The 17,426-nt window shown below is 34.4% G+C and overlaps 1 protein-coding gene across 1 annotated transcript in view; it reads right to left on the bottom strand.

Annotated features, from left to right (window-relative positions):
• The window catches only part of HEATR5A (HEAT repeat containing 5A), a 64,391-nt gene that overhangs the window by 33,577 nt on the left and 13,388 nt on the right, over positions 1–17,426 (bottom strand). Inside the window, exons 5-15 of the mRNA XM_068192976.1 lie at positions 15,898–16,006; positions 15,233–15,382; positions 14,799–14,970; positions 12,659–12,819; positions 9,887–10,142; positions 8,629–8,784; positions 7,669–7,919; positions 5,188–5,299; positions 4,176–4,328; positions 2,788–2,887; positions 2,007–2,116 (exon numbers count right to left, since the gene is read on the bottom strand). Of these exons, the coding sequence (XP_068049077.1) occupies positions 2,007–2,116; positions 2,788–2,887; positions 4,176–4,328; positions 5,188–5,299; positions 7,669–7,919; positions 8,629–8,784; positions 9,887–10,142; positions 12,659–12,819; positions 14,799–14,970; positions 15,233–15,382; positions 15,898–16,006 (1,730 nt within the window). The remainder of the gene's footprint in view (positions 1–2,006; positions 2,117–2,787; positions 2,888–4,175; positions 4,329–5,187; positions 5,300–7,668; positions 7,920–8,628; positions 8,785–9,886; positions 10,143–12,658; positions 12,820–14,798; positions 14,971–15,232; positions 15,383–15,897; positions 16,007–17,426) is intronic.

Raw genomic sequence — 17,426 nt, 5'->3', positions numbered from 1 at the left:
GAAAGTGAGTAGGAAAGGACCAAGCAGAGCCTGAACAAATCACAGTATCTCAGGCCTCCGCAGAAATCTAAAGGCATGCATTGACAAAGAAGCTCGGGTATATGAATAGTCTGTTTCCAACTATTTATTTTCCTGGCTATTTTGTTTTGTTCATCTTGTACTACAGAAAATAAGTTTTGTACATTATTTGCAAATACTAAAGTCTTGAGTTACAACTCCTGGTAAATGTTTCCATCACCAATTTTCTCAAAAAGAAACAACTTACAGATTTCTATCATCTGGCTACATGGACTGAAGAAAACAAATGCAAAAGAAATAAAACCATGAACTGGTGAAAGCTTCTCAATCAGTGTGTCACTCTGAGCCATGTAAAATGAGCCCTGCTGTGCAACACAAGAGTACTCTTAATATTGTTCCTATTTATAATGACTAAATGTAGACATTGAAAAACCCATCATGAGTTCAATATTGATATTGTTTGGAGAAACAATTTCTTTTTAAAATTCCCAGAATTTGCAAACACATACAGTTTCTACATGAAGCTATCATACTGGAAATAAAATAGAAAGAATGGTATTTTTTTCAAATTTTACCTTAGAAACTTTTCACTGCATTTTAAAATGATGCATACCTGTATGTTAAGATATATAAAAGTAAGTTCTGATAATGTATGCATTTCCATTCCTTCTCTACTCTCATATTGCTGTTATTACACCTGAGTGGACACCTCTGAGTCTACACCTGTCAAATGACTGTTTTGATTCTATGTCTATTTTCAAAGATTTCAGCAGGATGCCCACTTATTTATAACAAACTTCTCAAGCTTTTTCTTTATTTATTGTAGTAGAATGCAGCATCCTCAGCTAGGCTGCTCTGTCACAAGAGGTAAATTTTGTAGGTCACAGTGTAAAACACTGTGTATTTTCAATGAAGTTAGAACATACACAAAGATCTCAAACACACCAACAACCTGCCAAACCCAGCCATACTCAAGTATTTGTATTCTGTAACATGCCACTCCTGTAATAAAAGAACGGAAGGAATAACTTGCTCTTAGGGGTGGAGGTGCAATTTTCAGTCACAAATGAGTATGATACACTATGCTTCATTATATACATACTTCTAACGTGACAGCAGCTTTAAGGCACAGGTCAGGGATTTGTCCCAATTCCCTTAGCAGTTACCACTAGATGGAGCAGATTATTTGAGTAAGGATTCCCTTCAAAATACAGAGGACACAGCTAATTCAGAGCATGGTTGCTCCATATTGTCTCTGTCCTGAAGAATATCCTGTGCTCCTCTTTACAGCTGAAAAAAACACTATGGCTCCTTGCTGCAGTCCATAAACTACTGTACAACAAACGATTTAAAGACAACAAAGATATTAAATATTTTAGCTGAAAGTTAGACCCATCCACCTACAGTGCATAGTTAATCGATCAGAGACCTAGATTCTTTTTGTTATGTTCTCCTATATAAATGAAGTCCATCGCCAGATTTGTATTGTATTTAAATTGTATTTGTATTTAAATACAAACTTTAATCCACAATCTGCACAGGATCAGATTAATATCTCTGTAATATATACTTAGTTAAATCAATTAATTTGAATTATTTCAGTGGTCTGTATCCAGTTAGTTTAAGCTAAAACTACACCTTTGGGAATTAGGATTTAATGGAAAAGAAAAACAGGCATAAAAGAAATTTTTTAACTAGTTTGAAATTGAAACATTGTCTAACTTCAAGTATCAACCAAAAATAGAGCAAAAGTATCTATTTGTAATAGAGGTCTGTATTGGTATTAGACGGGAAAAAAGATCATGAACACTAGGTTTTCAAAACCACAGTGACTTTGCTACAATTCATCAAACTTAAATAGAGAAAATAAAGTTTGTTTTTTAGAAAAGGCAGAACTAACTTTTGCTGGCTGAATACGTGTTGGACAAAAACTTTAAAATGAGCCCAAAGTATTCTTAATGGATTTCTCCTTGTGTGGAAATACGTACCTTCATAGGCCTTTGGGGGCAATACTGCTAGTAATTCATAAAGTTTCTCTCTGTAAACCGTTGATGGTGTTTTTAAGGAATTTCCATATGATTTGTATATTGAAGAAAGCCTTAAAATATAAAAAGCACATAATAGATAGGAGGGACTTTAAGTTTTATGTAACACCCCAGTTTCATTTGTACCACACTACTGAATGCTTCTAAAATCTATACATATTAGAAGTACATTTTGATTTGCACAAAGAACAGTAAAAGGAAACCAATTTATTTCACATGTTCTGACAGAATGACTGTTGTCCATTTCCATTTATTTTCATTTAATACTAGAAAAATAAGCAAGATTTCCGTTTCCTTTGATTGTACTCATATTTATCACAACAAACTTTTGTGGATATATTCCTCTAAGTTAGAGCTTAGAACCCAAATGCATTAAATTGTTCTATATTCAAAAGGCAAAAGTTTAATAAAACCCTTTCCAGCTTAGATCTGAAATTAAATACAAAAAATATCCTTGTCCAAAATACGTTTTTCAAAGCATATTCTTGTTTCTTATTTAATAAAAAATAATGGTATATAAATAGAAATGTGTATGTTTTGTTAAAGAGCGGTATATAAAAACTAACTTAAAAAACCCTTGCAAGAAAGTCTTCCTTCGATTTTTCTCAACATGGAATCTTAAACACTAATTTTTGTCCCTTGGAAAGAAAGTTCTTTAGAAAGTGCACTAATCAAATACAGATTGCTCTAGCTTTTCAAATAACAGTTTTATACACACACTTACTGTGTCAATAAATCAACAGCACTTGGGAGAGGAGGAAGAAGTCTCTGAACAACTTCATCCGTAAGAAGACCAGCACAGTGGGAAACAAAGCTTTTAATAGCTAGAAAAGGAATTGGATTTCAATTTACTTAGTGTGAGGTATGTTGAAGAAAAAAAATCACGTTAGCAAAGTAATTACATTACTACATTACTAATAATGAAAAAAGTAGAAATGAAAAAAGTTAGATGCACTGTTTCAGTATCTCAGCTTGGACAATCATATCCTGACTTTTAATTGCATACATAGATGCAATTATTTTTTGCATTTTGTTATGAACTAAATGATGCTATGTAAATCAATTTCATGGTAATTCCATAATAATAACAAAAAGAAAATAGGACAATGATCAAGTGACCTACTGCTTACTTTACCAGTCTTCCATTAAAATTTAATTCAGTTACTGTACTCTAGGAGCCAATTAATATGTATATAAATTACAGAAAACTAAGCTTGAGTTTAATTTCCAAAAGCACCTAGAGAATATACCATACTAAATACTTATCTTCTAAAGAAAAAATATTGAAAGGTTAATTGTTCAGGTACTTCTAAAATGAAATTGTTGTTGAATTCCACATTTGGTGATGTATCTTAGTAGTGAGAGAGTAGGATGCTTACTATACCAGGGTTCATATTTCTGGAAAGCAAAGTACTCTTTAGTACTCCAGAATACAAGACTGAAACACTCAAGTATTTGAAGATCACTGGGGCAATTTCTTGGAACCACAAATTCACAGTATTTCATGATAAAAAATTGCAACCTACCAGAGAGCAGCCACATTCAAAGCACTCTTTCCTGGCTGAGAATTGCAACTACCTAATCGTAATTTTTACCCAAGTCCTTCTACTATCCCAAACATGTCTGAATGACTCACCAGTTCTATTTTCCTTGTAGTATGTTACCTGGTAGAAAACAGAACCACCATTTTCCAAATATAATAGACTGTATAAACAACAGAACATACCCTGCTTCGGATCTTCAGTCATTATTTCTATTTGTTTGCCAAACAAGAGAAACAACCTTCCTGATTATCATTTATTGCTTGAAAATCAACTGATTAGAAGAAGGAGAGGAAAAACTCTCTTGGGTTTTTTTTTGTTTAGTTTCATTTTGTTTGTTTGTTTTGTTGGGGTTTGGTTTTTTTCACATAAAATGAAACATATACTTCTATGTAAATATTAATATACAAGCATGTATGTTACACACCATATATGTTACACAGGGAGTGAAAATAGCCTTTACCATCTAGTGAAAAAAAAATCAATATGGAATGTTCTTGTTCTTTCAGAAATAAAATTAACCAAGAGCCCAATTATAAATATGCAGAGAAAGACAGTAAATCCTGCTTACCACAGAGGGCACCAGCACGACCTTCCAGCGTTACTTGCCAGGTAAATGCATCTCCTCGTGTCTTCTCTGTTTCCAGATCTTTAGGAGATGATGGAAAGATGCACTTCCACAGTAACAGGATTCGTGGCAGATGATGTTGGACAACTGCAGGACCTGTAAATATTGGCAGTTGCCAAGCCAATGCAAGGATTAATAAAACTAAATTTTCTTTCCTTCTCTTTTTTATTGTGTTCACAAAACCTTTACAGGAGTGAACAAAACCATATGCTAATTTCCCAGCCTTCTCATATGTAATTTCTCAAATATCTACTCTTTTGGTACTTCATTTTCATATATAACTACATACCCATTGACACATTTACTAGTACGTTACCAAACCAACTATAATGTCTGTTTGTTACAAATTACAGACCCTGTGGATCACCAGCATAAAAGAGATGCAAAGATCAATAGTAATGTTCAATAAAGCAAACATTTGTTTTAGGTTAATTAAGTATAACAACATAAAAAAAAGGGAGCTGTTGGGCAGAAGTAATACCTGAAAACATTAAAAATATGACCAAAGCAAAAAAAATACACTCTTCATTAGTACTTTATTGATTACAGTCAATAATCTGACCAGTAATACATCTTAAAATGTACTGCAAGATTTCAAATGCCTGACAAGAGGGAAATACAAATTATTAACTCATTTTTTGCTGTGACAAATATTTTAAAATTCTTCATGACTACTAGGTCATTTGGTTAGATTCACTTTGAAATTTATTATCTATATTTAATGAATAGTAGTCCCACTTCAATCACTATTTTTCAGATACTGCTCCCAATGAATTAACAGTAAATTTGAAAGAGATAACATTTTTATCTCAGAAAGTTTTTCTAAACATTTCAACATTTGAGGTTTTTAAAAGTATTTTGCAGCAGTAAATTAGACAAAACCTCAAACAAAAAATCAGAGACAGAACACTGAACATTTTAATGTAGATTAAGAAGAATTGTAGAAAGCTACTACCTAATGTCATGAGAGCAGCAATCAAGAGCCATCCAGCCTGCATTCGCTGCACTGAAATGCGACTGTTCTGAGAAGCAGAACACAACAAATCCTCTGCTACAGTCATGATTACCTTCAAAGTAAAAGAGAAAAACAGAGAATCACATTTTGGTAACTACCAATTTGTTTTCGATATTATTTGGTGTAATACTTAATCCTATTCTCTTGCTCCCAGAGGAAGAATGCCATCTTCCTCTTACACTATGGCAATAAACTCAGCCTCAAGAAGTTGCAATTCCTGACTTCAGTACTAGTCTGGGATGGCTTCAGCAGTTCTCTGGAGTACCACCTAAGTTCTTTTGCTGCTTTGTACCCTCTCCTTTATCAGCAATAAAATGACAACTGCTAACTTCCACAGGAACGTGCATTGGAAGGATAGAAGTGTTCTGATATTCCATTTATGTCACAATGCATGCATGACATCTATGAATTACAGCTCAGAAGAAGGGTTGAGAGTGGTAATTATCTTTTTTATCCTTGTTGGAGAATAAAGTCTATCATTCTCTCTGACCATTTTTCACATCAACAAATGGTATGACTGAAAAAGAAATTAAAATATCATAGTTAGAATTAATCCTATTTTAGCTGCTCTAGAATAATTCCACATGCCCACTATGTGCTAAATGCAAGGTGACTCCACTTGATACCAAAAGGTACCTACGACTTACACTGAGGAACACCCTTGTGTCCATGCATAATTACCACAGTATGGCTACAAATGCTGTAAGTATTCTGCATGTAGTTTGCTTCAACTATGTTTCACATATGCTAAAAATTATCTTACGTCTTGCATTGCGTCCAGTCTCCAAAATAAACTGCTTCATAAGTAATTTTCAAAGTAAGAAGTATCATTAAAAAGCTTCAGTATAGAAAACATCCTTATATAAATTCTTTTCACATTTAAAATGTTATGACAGGTTGCACATGAAAGTTTGCTTCATGAATATTTGAGATTTTTACACTTCCAAAACTTTATCTGACATCTTTTTTCCAATCTGAAAGTATTCATTTCCCCAGTCTCAAAATGATACCAGATGGTTGTAAAAGAAATGTATTTGTATAGATTCCTGCTAGAGTTAATACATTTGATTCTAAAACAAAACAGCAACTTTTAAAAATTATACTACTAAAAATCACTAAAAACTTATTATATTTACACTGCCTATAAAGCATACATCCTAGAAAGAATGTAATTTAATGATTTCTGATAATTTTTCTCCTCATGTAGTAGGAATGCCTGATATTTGAAGGATTTTTTCAAACTGAATTATAAGTAGTAGAACTGAATGTTAAATATATATAAACTCCTAGTTATTTTCTTTTCTTTAGGTTCCACCTGCAACTCAATCTGCCCTCTCAAAGGACAATCCATTAATATAGAACAGCTTCTCTACAGATCACTATTGTCTATGTTTGATATTGCCTTCTCAAAACTGCTCTATTCAACACTGGTCTCTTTCTGCTCCTCAGCAGAGGAACTAGTCTGGAATCTGGCAGTGTTCCTAGGAGAGAGCAGAAAAGGGCTTTTGTCAACTGTTCTGTCCTTCCTCCTGCCAGCTTAGTTCAGAATACAGTGTTCCTCCCATATTTTTTGTGCCCTCCCATACCTCCTCCCTAGCCCTATTTCATCCTATTATATTCCTCTAAAAGAAATCTTTGTTAAGAATTGTTTCTCTGTTAAACAGAAACTTCAGCTCTGCTTAGGTGCATAGAATTTGAATGGCACTTCTTATCTAAAAAAGTGGGCAAACTCCATTCATTTTGTTCTTTCTGCATAATCTTTCAGCAATCACAAGGAAAAGTTCATCAGTCTGGACACTGAATGTCCAGAATGTTCTTAATGTCCACTGACACTGAAACAGTTATTTTCAGAAGAAAGAATGTAAGCTTCTACATTATGCAAAAAATTAGCATGTACTGCTGACATTTGTGATCCACCATAGTTTTCCAAACATGAGTAACTCAGTGGATAAAGTTCCCATTAAGATGGAAACAGCTCCTTCCTTCAGTCTTTATTTCTACAGCTCCATATCCTTAGAACTTCAGAGCACAGCATCTTCTCTCTGCGCTAGTGAGGAGACTGGCACCTTAGACTGAGTTATGCAAGAAGCTGATCTCTGTTATATTCTGTAAAACAAAACAAGTATCTGTTGGACTTACAAAAGACTTTCAAGATAATACATAACTGCAGTTATTGCTGTAAGCACTGACTAACCTGTACACTTGAGAGTCATTCCCAAGGAAGAGGAATTTTTGCTCCTGATACATGTGAGAAAAACACATGCTTATCTGAGTCATGGCATGCTTCAAAGTCCTCTTCTTGAGGAACCAAAGTATCTCATCACGATCACTGGGGATTGTGATCATGTCATAAAGAAAACATGCAAATAACCACTGAAAAAAATATAAGAACAACCTATATGCAAAGTATTCAGACCATACCTTCCCTTTTCCATGTGGAATTCCTAAAGGACAATGTTTTACTGCACCCAGCAAAGCAGCAACAGCAAAACTATAGCCAGTCACTGCTTCTGGGCAGGATTTCAATGCACTGAGACGTTCAATGCAACGATCCAACAGCAGGGACACATAAGAGGGCAGTGCTACTGCAATACAGCGCAAACACCACGCTGCTGTCAGTCTAACTGAAATGCTGGGATGAAGGATGACAGAAATTACTGCCTCCAGAACACCTGAAAAATAATATGTATAAACACACTTAAGAAAGAGGCAAGTAGATTGTCAAAAAAGCAAAAATGTATACACAGGACTGGCAAACATAACATAATATCCAATTTCGATACTTCTTTTGAAAAAGTACTATTTTTTTATTTTTAAATAATTGTAACAAATTTAAATAATTAAGCTCTTTTTAGAAAAATTTATCCTGGATGAAAAGTAACACTATGGAGAAAACCTAACATATTGCACAGTTATCCCCCAACATATATAGAAAATATCTGTAAGCTTCTGTAAGGAAGAAGAAATCCATGCCATGGATGAAGCTAAATGACAACAATAAAGATACCCAGCTCAATCTAACTGTTTTATTACAAACACTATAAAGTGTTGCACTTCAAATACAACCCTTAAATGAGTAAAATTTAATAAAGATTTTTTTTTTAATTGACATATTTGTACAGGTTAGGGAAGATATAGCATCTTTGGGCAATGTCTGAAATTTTCCTACAGCATGTAAGGCAGTCATCTTTCCCTCCTCCCCCACCTTTGTTTTTAAATTTAGTGGAAGAAAATAGAAAATAATACAAGAACTATGGAGGATCCTGGTCAGAAGACTAAGCACGAGAAGAACAGCCATAAGAAACCACAGAAGATCGCAGTGAACAAACAAATATAAATTTAATTTGTACTCTGGTTCAAAAAGTAATTCAGGGCTTGTACCTGTACTAGAGTCTTGCAGTAATGGTGCTGCTGTCGTTCCTAAGCCATGAATGAGACTTCCGAGTTCTTGAAGTGCACACACAAGCACATGCTGACTCGCTGTTACATCTGTTGTATTAACTTTTGTTTCCAAGTTACCATCACTTATTGCAGCATCTGATAACACAATACAAGAAAATAACCAGGAAATCATTACCAAAATCAAACAAACAGATGGGAGAAAGGTTTTTGCCAAGAGAAGTTGTTTATATTAATAAATGAGCTTTTACCATTTTTATTATTGTTTTCATAAAGGTTTACCTTCACTGAGACACATACATTTCTTTTACTAAAAGGATGGTGTAGTAATATCTGTGAGGGCAAGATTGTGGATAAATGGAAAATACCAAATTGCTTATCTTTACATGATGGGGAACAGTAGCTAGCAAGAAGAGTGCTACTGTCTGCCCTACTAAAAGTAACTTGAAGAAGAGATACTTTGATATAACTAGCCAGATTTTATTGCATCATAGGGAAAAAGAAAGACAAGAAAAGAAAGAAATCTTGCAAGATCAAGCAAGTGAGAAGGCAGAGACAAGGAATGAAGAGGGAGGGAAAGATACAATGTTTTCTGAAGGTTTATATTTTGAGATACAAATCATTATGTCTGCTTAGACATAAAACATTCAGATATTTAAATCAGATACAACATGTACACCAGAGGACAACAGGTTATGTCCAGGATTCTCTTTCTTCTCCTCCAGAAGGACAATGGTGGAAGATCACAGGCTTTTTCTGGAAGCAGTGTACAAGACCTTAACATGCAAGAGATCTGTTTTCTCCAGGAGAAATGCTCATTTGTCATTTACGAACAAATGCTTCTTTTGAACCTTCAGTAGTGTTAACTGCTCTAACAGGAAGGCAGGATCTGACTAGACATGCATTATCTGCCAAACCAACTTACATTACAATACTGTCTGTATACTATTATTGCAATTATTTCATTTGTTAATGGCTAAAATTGTATTTGCCAGGAATGGAGTGTTAAAAAAATCTGTATATACTTATGTGGGTACACACGTACAAAAACACAGACACACACAAGCAAACAACCAGCCCAAGCTTAAAACAAAGCAGTCCATCAAAAGCCCTCTACATTATCATGGTAATAAATCAGCACAATACATTCTATTTCTGCAGATTCTGGATTAAGAGGTTGTATAATCACTTAAAAAAGGAGAAACAGAGGCCCAAATGGATAATCTTGTTAGACCCATACCTACAACTTTCTTCAGTTTCCAGATGGCCTGACAAATCTCCTTGGCAGCTGCAATCTGAGCCTTTTCCCCAAGCAGGCCTCCTACTGTAGCTCGAAGGATGAATGAAACACAGCGGCGACAACCGATAGCATCCACTGGACTCTGAACAGCCTTAGGGTGAGACTGAGACACAAGATCTAGAATATGGGATAGGAAGGCAGAGAAATTCCTTTCAAGCCATTGTGCTCCTAATGTCGAGACAAATACCACATATGCCTGAAAGAGATTTCAAAAGATACATATTTTAGAGCAAAATATGTGGAAATTCACTGCTAACTATCCAACATGCTTATTTTTTAAATCTTTACATTGCCACAACTAGAACACTAAACTGCAATGATTTATACATTTATGCATCCATAAATCACATAAATTCTCACTTTTAGGTATCTGCAATTTTTTATATTTATGTATTAATTTTTTAAAATAATTTAAATTACTATCAAAACTGTTACGGGTCCCTTCTAAGTCAGCATATTCTGTGATTCTGCACTAGTAATATTGCAGCCTGCTTTGACTGTAAGTTATTTCAAGCTGCTTGCCCATGTCATCTCATCCAGAGTGAGAGAAATGGAGGTTTACCCTGAACAGGCACTTGTTATGTAAAACATGGTGTTTGGTCTCACTGAACAACAGCTTCCAGCTATTTAACATTCTGCACATGAACCCCAAATTTAATGTATGAATGCATTTTAAGAACTACTATGTTACAAAACTATAACCCATAACCCAGAGAAAATTTGGTTATTAAAGAGTCTGAATCAGGGAATATTTGCAGCCCCCAAGCACTGTTCTTCAACCCAATGAATTTTAATAGTTTGCCTTGCAATGGAGGTACCATAAAAAGACTGTCACCACAAAGAGAAAGAATGCAGAATCACTTTACAAATCTAATCACCACAAGACCATTTATTTCACCACATAATAAGCTCCCCTACAATTGCCTTCTATGTGCATATGTTGGATGCTTTTAATGAATAGATCCAAGAAAACAGAATACAAAAAATGAGAATATGCAAATGAGCACACAAAATTCCTCATAAGAAAGGAACTTTTTACTACTGCTTATATCAATCTACTCTCAACTACTTATATCAATTAATTTCTGCATTTGCCTCACACATACTTTGTCTTATGTCTAACATTCACAACATAATTACTCATGTAAAAGAAAGAGAACTATTGTAGACAAAATAATTATACTATTAGATCCTGTTAGCAGCTTATTGTTCTTGACAAACACTACTTAGGCTTCATAATGGATCAGTACATTACCCTGGTTTTACAGATTTGAAACCTGAGGAATTTAACAGGATAAACTTGTGAAGAGTGATACTGCAACGGCTTCATTTTAAATTCTATCTTGAACTTGACTTGAACAAATATAAATCTTCCATATGTAAGAAGTCATCTTCAGAGCCTTTCTTATTTTTAAATTCATAATAAGCTGCAACTCACTAATTAATACATTTTTTAACTGCAAGTGTTTTGTATTCACAAGCACTGATAAATTCACAATTTTTCAAGCTTTTTTTTTGCAGAAGCATTGCACTATTTAAACAGTTCTGGTACAGCTTGATTGTACCATCAAGCAAAGGTACCACTGTGTTAACATAGATACACATGAAAAAGGAGACAATTCCAAAAACCAGTACAAATAGTCAAGACACTGAACTGAGATATCTGATATATTCCTGGAAAACTAGTAAAACTACCAAGTATATAGAACACCCTGGAAATCTCTGGCATGCATTTTCTAGGCAAACAGCTGTCAAGGTATTACTGTTCCCTAGCTTTTCTGTTCTCTCTGCAAAAAGTTAATGCTTCCACTCAGCATGACCTGAGCACAGAAGACAATCTGTAGCACCTTCTAGCTGTTTCACTGCCAGATCTGGCAGCTTGTTTCAGTAATTCAAGCTAATTTAAATTTAAAGATCTCTTGCACAGAAGTTGAAATGTACTGACAAACTGCCTTACTGGCAAAGGTGCTTATCATATAGCTGTGGGACAGTAACACACTAAAATAATCACAGCTACTTGTACATAAATGTTCATCATGACCTTTAGTCTCGATTCACAGGTTTTACGTTTGAATATCTAAAATTCAGCATGTTTACATTGAAGATATTATTTACAGGATGAAGCCAACCTGATTTTATCTGAGAAAATGTACTGGTTTTACCAGCAGGCACTACATGGCCTGGTTTCAGTCCTGCTCAGTTTACAAGATTCTATGCTTTGAGCATCCTGGAACACAGCAAAACAGATGCTGGGTTTTTTTCCACTAAGTTCTGTTTTCCTTACTTTTCATGCACTTAATCAAAGCAGAACCATCTTTTCAGAACTAGACTTGGAATTCCCTATACAAAAAGAAACTATTTCAAATTCAAACCTTTCTTCTAACTTCTCCCTTTAATTTTCAAATGTAAGGAAAAAAATTTTAAAAAATGAGGAATTGATTTATATCACTCATTTGAAATTCATATCATGTGAAGCTTTCACAAGTAGTACATATTTGATTTTTAACATGTCAAACTCTCGGGTAAACAGTAAGCAACATCAGTAATCTTTTCTTTTCTTTCCAGCGTGACTCAAGATGTAAATCCTTATTTTGAAATATATACATTTCATTACAAATACAAAAAAAGGATGAAAGAAGAGATATATCCAGAGCAAAGCAATTATACAAATGTTTGGCAATCTCAGAAAATCATAACTGATGTAATCCAAACCTGGGTGACTCCAACTCTAACATCTCTGCTGACTGAACTGGTCCCTTTCAACATATCACCACTGGCTCGTAGAAATCCACAACTTCCACGCAGAAATCCAGTTCCCAGTAGCTCCATCACATCTTCCAAAGAGATTCTGCGGAAGTTATGCTTGGTGGATGCTAAGAACAGATGTACATCTTTAGAGGAATTGTTCAAAAATCTTGGTACATTTTAGAAGTAGAGATTCAACTCTCTTAATTTTAGTAAAAATAATCTGCACAAATTCAGTAGCACAATCAAATCCAAATATTGTTTGCGTATAACTTCACAACAGAAACTAGGTCATTTTATCTCTCATTGCTCCAGCAAAACACAGTATCTCTCAGGTTTTTCTGCTTTAACTACCTTTAAGTAGTTTAAGCCATTACTTAATATGCATACTTACATTTACCCACCCTCAGTATTTACCATCTATGCTCCCTCTGCAAAAGGGAGACCTCTCTAAGGTCTACTCCTACCACCCACAGCTTAATGAAAGCCCTGGTTCTTACGTATTCCAGCTTAGCAGCAAACATAATCTCTGTTCCAAACCTCAGACATGGCAGATCCCCCTCTACTACCCTTAGCCAGGTAAAGACACACCTACACGTCCTCTTAGAAAAATTATCAAGTTATCTTAGCATTAAGGTAGTCCTCTAAAAGAGTGAGAAAAATAAAATATGCTTGCAATTGTTTAGGAAAATTATCCATCCCCAATTCCTATTCCAATGCTTTATTTCTTAATAGAAAGTTCATTTAAAATACATGCTGGGACGTGTACATGTAAACTTAGCATGATGACAGCACACTGCATACTGACCTAAAATTTTCACTGTATTTTTCATTCTCTTTCAAGGGTTCAAAGGAGAAAAAGAATGAGAGGATTGGAGATATAGATGTTCAGAAAAAAATTAAACAAAACCCCCTCAATATCAGCAGGTTATTAGACACTGTGCACAAATTTCAGGAGTACAAATTTCTTCATATACTACTCCCTCCACCTTTTCCCCAGCCCCTTCTAGTCCCCATCTAGCTTCTGCCCCACTTAGCTCTAACTTCTTTTTAACTAAAAATAACTAAAATAAGGACAAAACTCCTTGAAATAGCCAACCAAATAATTTATAAGCTTCTTACATAACCTTATCTTAGAGTCTTAGAAGTAACAAGTACATTGCTTACATAGATTAAAGGAAACTAATGAGTCTATAAAGAGGTCAGAATATTATTTTTTTATTTTTTTGAGAAAAGATAAGTGCTGATTTTTTTTTTTCTGTAACACAGTAATTCTCTCCAAAAAATTCTGGGGGAAATATTTTGTAAACCAAGACTTCAGAGTCTACAATGCAAATACACAGCCTCAAGTATTTTGAAAAACAGTAAGTTGGGCTGAAAGGCATGCCATTTTGTCATTTGCTGGTTGTTGCACTAAAGGTCTTCTCTGCTGTTATTAAGAGCAAAACAATCAGTCTGAATCACACTTATTCTGCATCCTGTTATATTTTGCTTAGATTACAGTTAGACATTTAGCTTGGGGCTTCTAAGACTAAAACCCCTCAGTCTGAGTCACACAAAGTATTGGAAATTACAACTTTGTGCCAGGATGCTTCAGTCAACTCAAGTACTGTCAGCCAGAAAAAACGGTTACATAGCTGTTGTGCAAACAAAACTGCCTGCTAATTTCTGCTTCTGATCATATTTATACTGCTATTCACTGACAATCCAGATGTTGTATCACCTGAAGGTATCCTTAACTTTTTAGTTTGACAGAGAGACTGCCTCAAATCTTAAGTTATTTCTAAACTACTTGAATTAATCTTGCTTTTACTACTGCTCCTGCAGTTAGTAATTTCTCTCCATACAACAACAATCTCATAGCAGAGAAAATGTTTTACTAACTACTTTCCATTGTTCATTATTTTATAAAGATAGATCGATAGACAGATAGATAGATAGAACCAAAAAACAGCACTTCACAAGAAAAAATACCAAACCAGAGATATGAACAGTCGGAAGAAGCTTACAATGTGATTTACTTCAGGCTTCAACAGAATTTGAGAGTTTCTTATAATCTGACAGATTTTTATAGATGAGGAATCAGCAAAGAAAGCACATGTTTTACCTGTTATCTGCTTAGATGTTAGAGCTCTAGCCAATAATGTGCCTAAAAGTTTTGAAACCGCTAATCGTACATCATAATTGGAACCTTCAAAGGATTTAAAACATAAGGTAACAACACTATCCAGGTCCGTAGTCCACATAAATAGTGCTTCATTCTGAAGTTCAAGAAGACACTAGACAAAAAAACGGAAATTAAAGTGTTTTGACATGGAAAAGCACTCAGTAAAAATTTTAGTTTGCTACATAATAAACTGAGTTCTCCCTAACAAAATAAGCACCTTGCTTCATACTAAAATGACTTATATTTTTTCTGCCACGTTAATATCAAAGAAACACAGATAAGCAAACAATGTTTTTACTTCTGTGTTTATTTATCATTAAAACAGAATTTTATGTTTTAGGGAGCTACTTACTACAGCTATTGGAGCAGTTTACCTTAGCAGCAGCACAGCGGACAGCCATGGATCGATCTGTCAAACACGATCGGGCAGCTTTGTAAATATCTCTGTGACAGGGGATGGCAGCAGCTCCTAAACCATTTAATATATTTTGCAAACTAAGCATGATTTCATAACGACCTTGAGACTGAAAAATGAAAAAGAGAAATGTTAAAGCTTTGTAACCCTAAGTTCCTTCGAAATACAAAACTACTGAAATAGGTAAAAAATGGCTGGGTCTTTTAGAGATCTATTTATACTGAAATAAGTTAAAGCAGATAATTCACCCCAAAACTCTATAAGCAAATGAAAATAGTAGGAAATTCTATGTTCTATTGAAAACCAATAATTACAAGTATAAAGCCCAAAACAAAGTATGAGCTATAGAAAAAATGTTCTCACTAATAATGCAATTAAATTTTCTAATTTATTAAGTACTTTCATGAAACCAGATAAAGAAAATCTGTGATCCATCCTTTTATAGTCATAATCCATTAACTCTAGTACTTCTTTAGAATTTAGACACTGATTTTTATCTGACTTTTCACAACTTTTTTTCTTGTATTTTGGTATCATGCATTTTCTCTTATTCATTGGTCCCGCTACCAGCAGTAAAAATCCTTTTATTTTTCCAGTCATTTTTTAAACATGCTGTTCCAATACCTCTGCATTCTTCATTGCTTTAAGCACATTCCCAACGGTGTCAGTAAAACTGTTTCCCAAAATTCTTCCCAATTTTTTGTATAAATAGCCCAAGCATACCACCGCAGCACTAAAACAAAAGCAAATCCAAAGACGCGTGAAAATGGATGCACTAAGAGATGAAAGGGATTAAGATGACTGAAGTAATCAATGTGCAAACAGGAAAATAACTAAACAGGATGTCCCAAAAATGTAAGTGGATCATCAAAAGGGAAAAAAAAAAAAAGATCTGTATGTGGCACATACCCTGTGGAAGAAATGCAGATAAAAGGGTTGCTAAAGTAACTTGGATAATACAAGAATTCAGGTAATATAACCTTCCAGTACCTTTTACAAGAGGAATAGTTCTCATATCCACCTTTAAACCTTAACATTAATTTCTTACTAAGCATGCTCTGTGTCATGTTGCAGTACCTGCTGCCAGAAGTAGTCAGGGACAGGTTTATTTACAAATGGTTTAGTAGTTACGATTCTGTCATTTATGTACCACAGTACGTAATAAGAAGATACCTTAAGGAAATAAAACTATAAACCCACGTCCCTTTCACTGCAGACAGATTCTGAATTTAACCTTCAGGTGAAAAACCTGACAAACAGACTCTCTGTGCTCACTGGCCTTTCCTTTAGCAAAGGCAAAAACTGCTAATATTGAGAAAAAAAAAAAGGTGCCTAATGTAATGAAAGGGCATTTTCCTTTGAATAATTAGTTAGTGAAAACACTTTGGTTTTGTATTGACAGATCTATAACTAAACCAATTAATTTCTTGTATACAAAAAGAATGATATGTTTAATCAGCTTTCAGCTCTTTTCCAGACCTACCTAAGTATGTAGACATTGCTCAGCAACCCCTTCAACAAAACATTTTGCTTGTTCCCCAACTGAATTCAAGTTCCATATTTACAATTTTAAATTCTCACACTGAATACATTCTTAATTTTAAAAATATATTTAATATTTATAGTAATTCCCCAAATGCACAGTAAGAAAAACAAACCTATTATCCTTTATCTCTTATCATACTACAACATTACTTTCATTAAAAACCCGGGTTTTGTTATTGCTTTTATCCAACTCAGTACACACCAACAATTTGGATTTAAATTTTGTTCATGGTGTGCCTGGGCATAAAATTATGATTTTCCAATTTCCCTTCTAAATTGAGCATCTGATGGTCACAGGTACTCTCCTTAATAAAGTAGTAAGCCGCATTCATGCTGCATGACCTGTTTATCCGATTTGGTAGAGCATTCACATCATACTGAGTTTTAGTAGTAGATGAGCAGGAAAGAAGAAAAGTGATAATCTATAAGATAAGAGACCAATTTACTGGAATCTGTATTTAAAGGAGTTCCCAGGTGTATCAACATATTGTGAACACTGACGGTGAAGTGTTGCTATGAGACAACATGGGCATGCATGCTAAATACGGACAGATGGCAAAGACAATGCTTTAATCAAGATCAAAACAAAACAAAAAAAGCAGTTTTTC

This window comes from Anomalospiza imberbis, chromosome 6 (assembly GCF_031753505.1).
Source record: "Anomalospiza imberbis isolate Cuckoo-Finch-1a 21T00152 chromosome 6, ASM3175350v1, whole genome shotgun sequence".
Classification (NCBI taxonomy): domain Eukaryota; kingdom Metazoa; phylum Chordata; class Aves; order Passeriformes; family Viduidae; genus Anomalospiza; species Anomalospiza imberbis.
The sequence above is the reverse complement of the archived record's forward strand: the minus strand, read 5'-3'. Positions and strand labels throughout refer to the sequence as shown.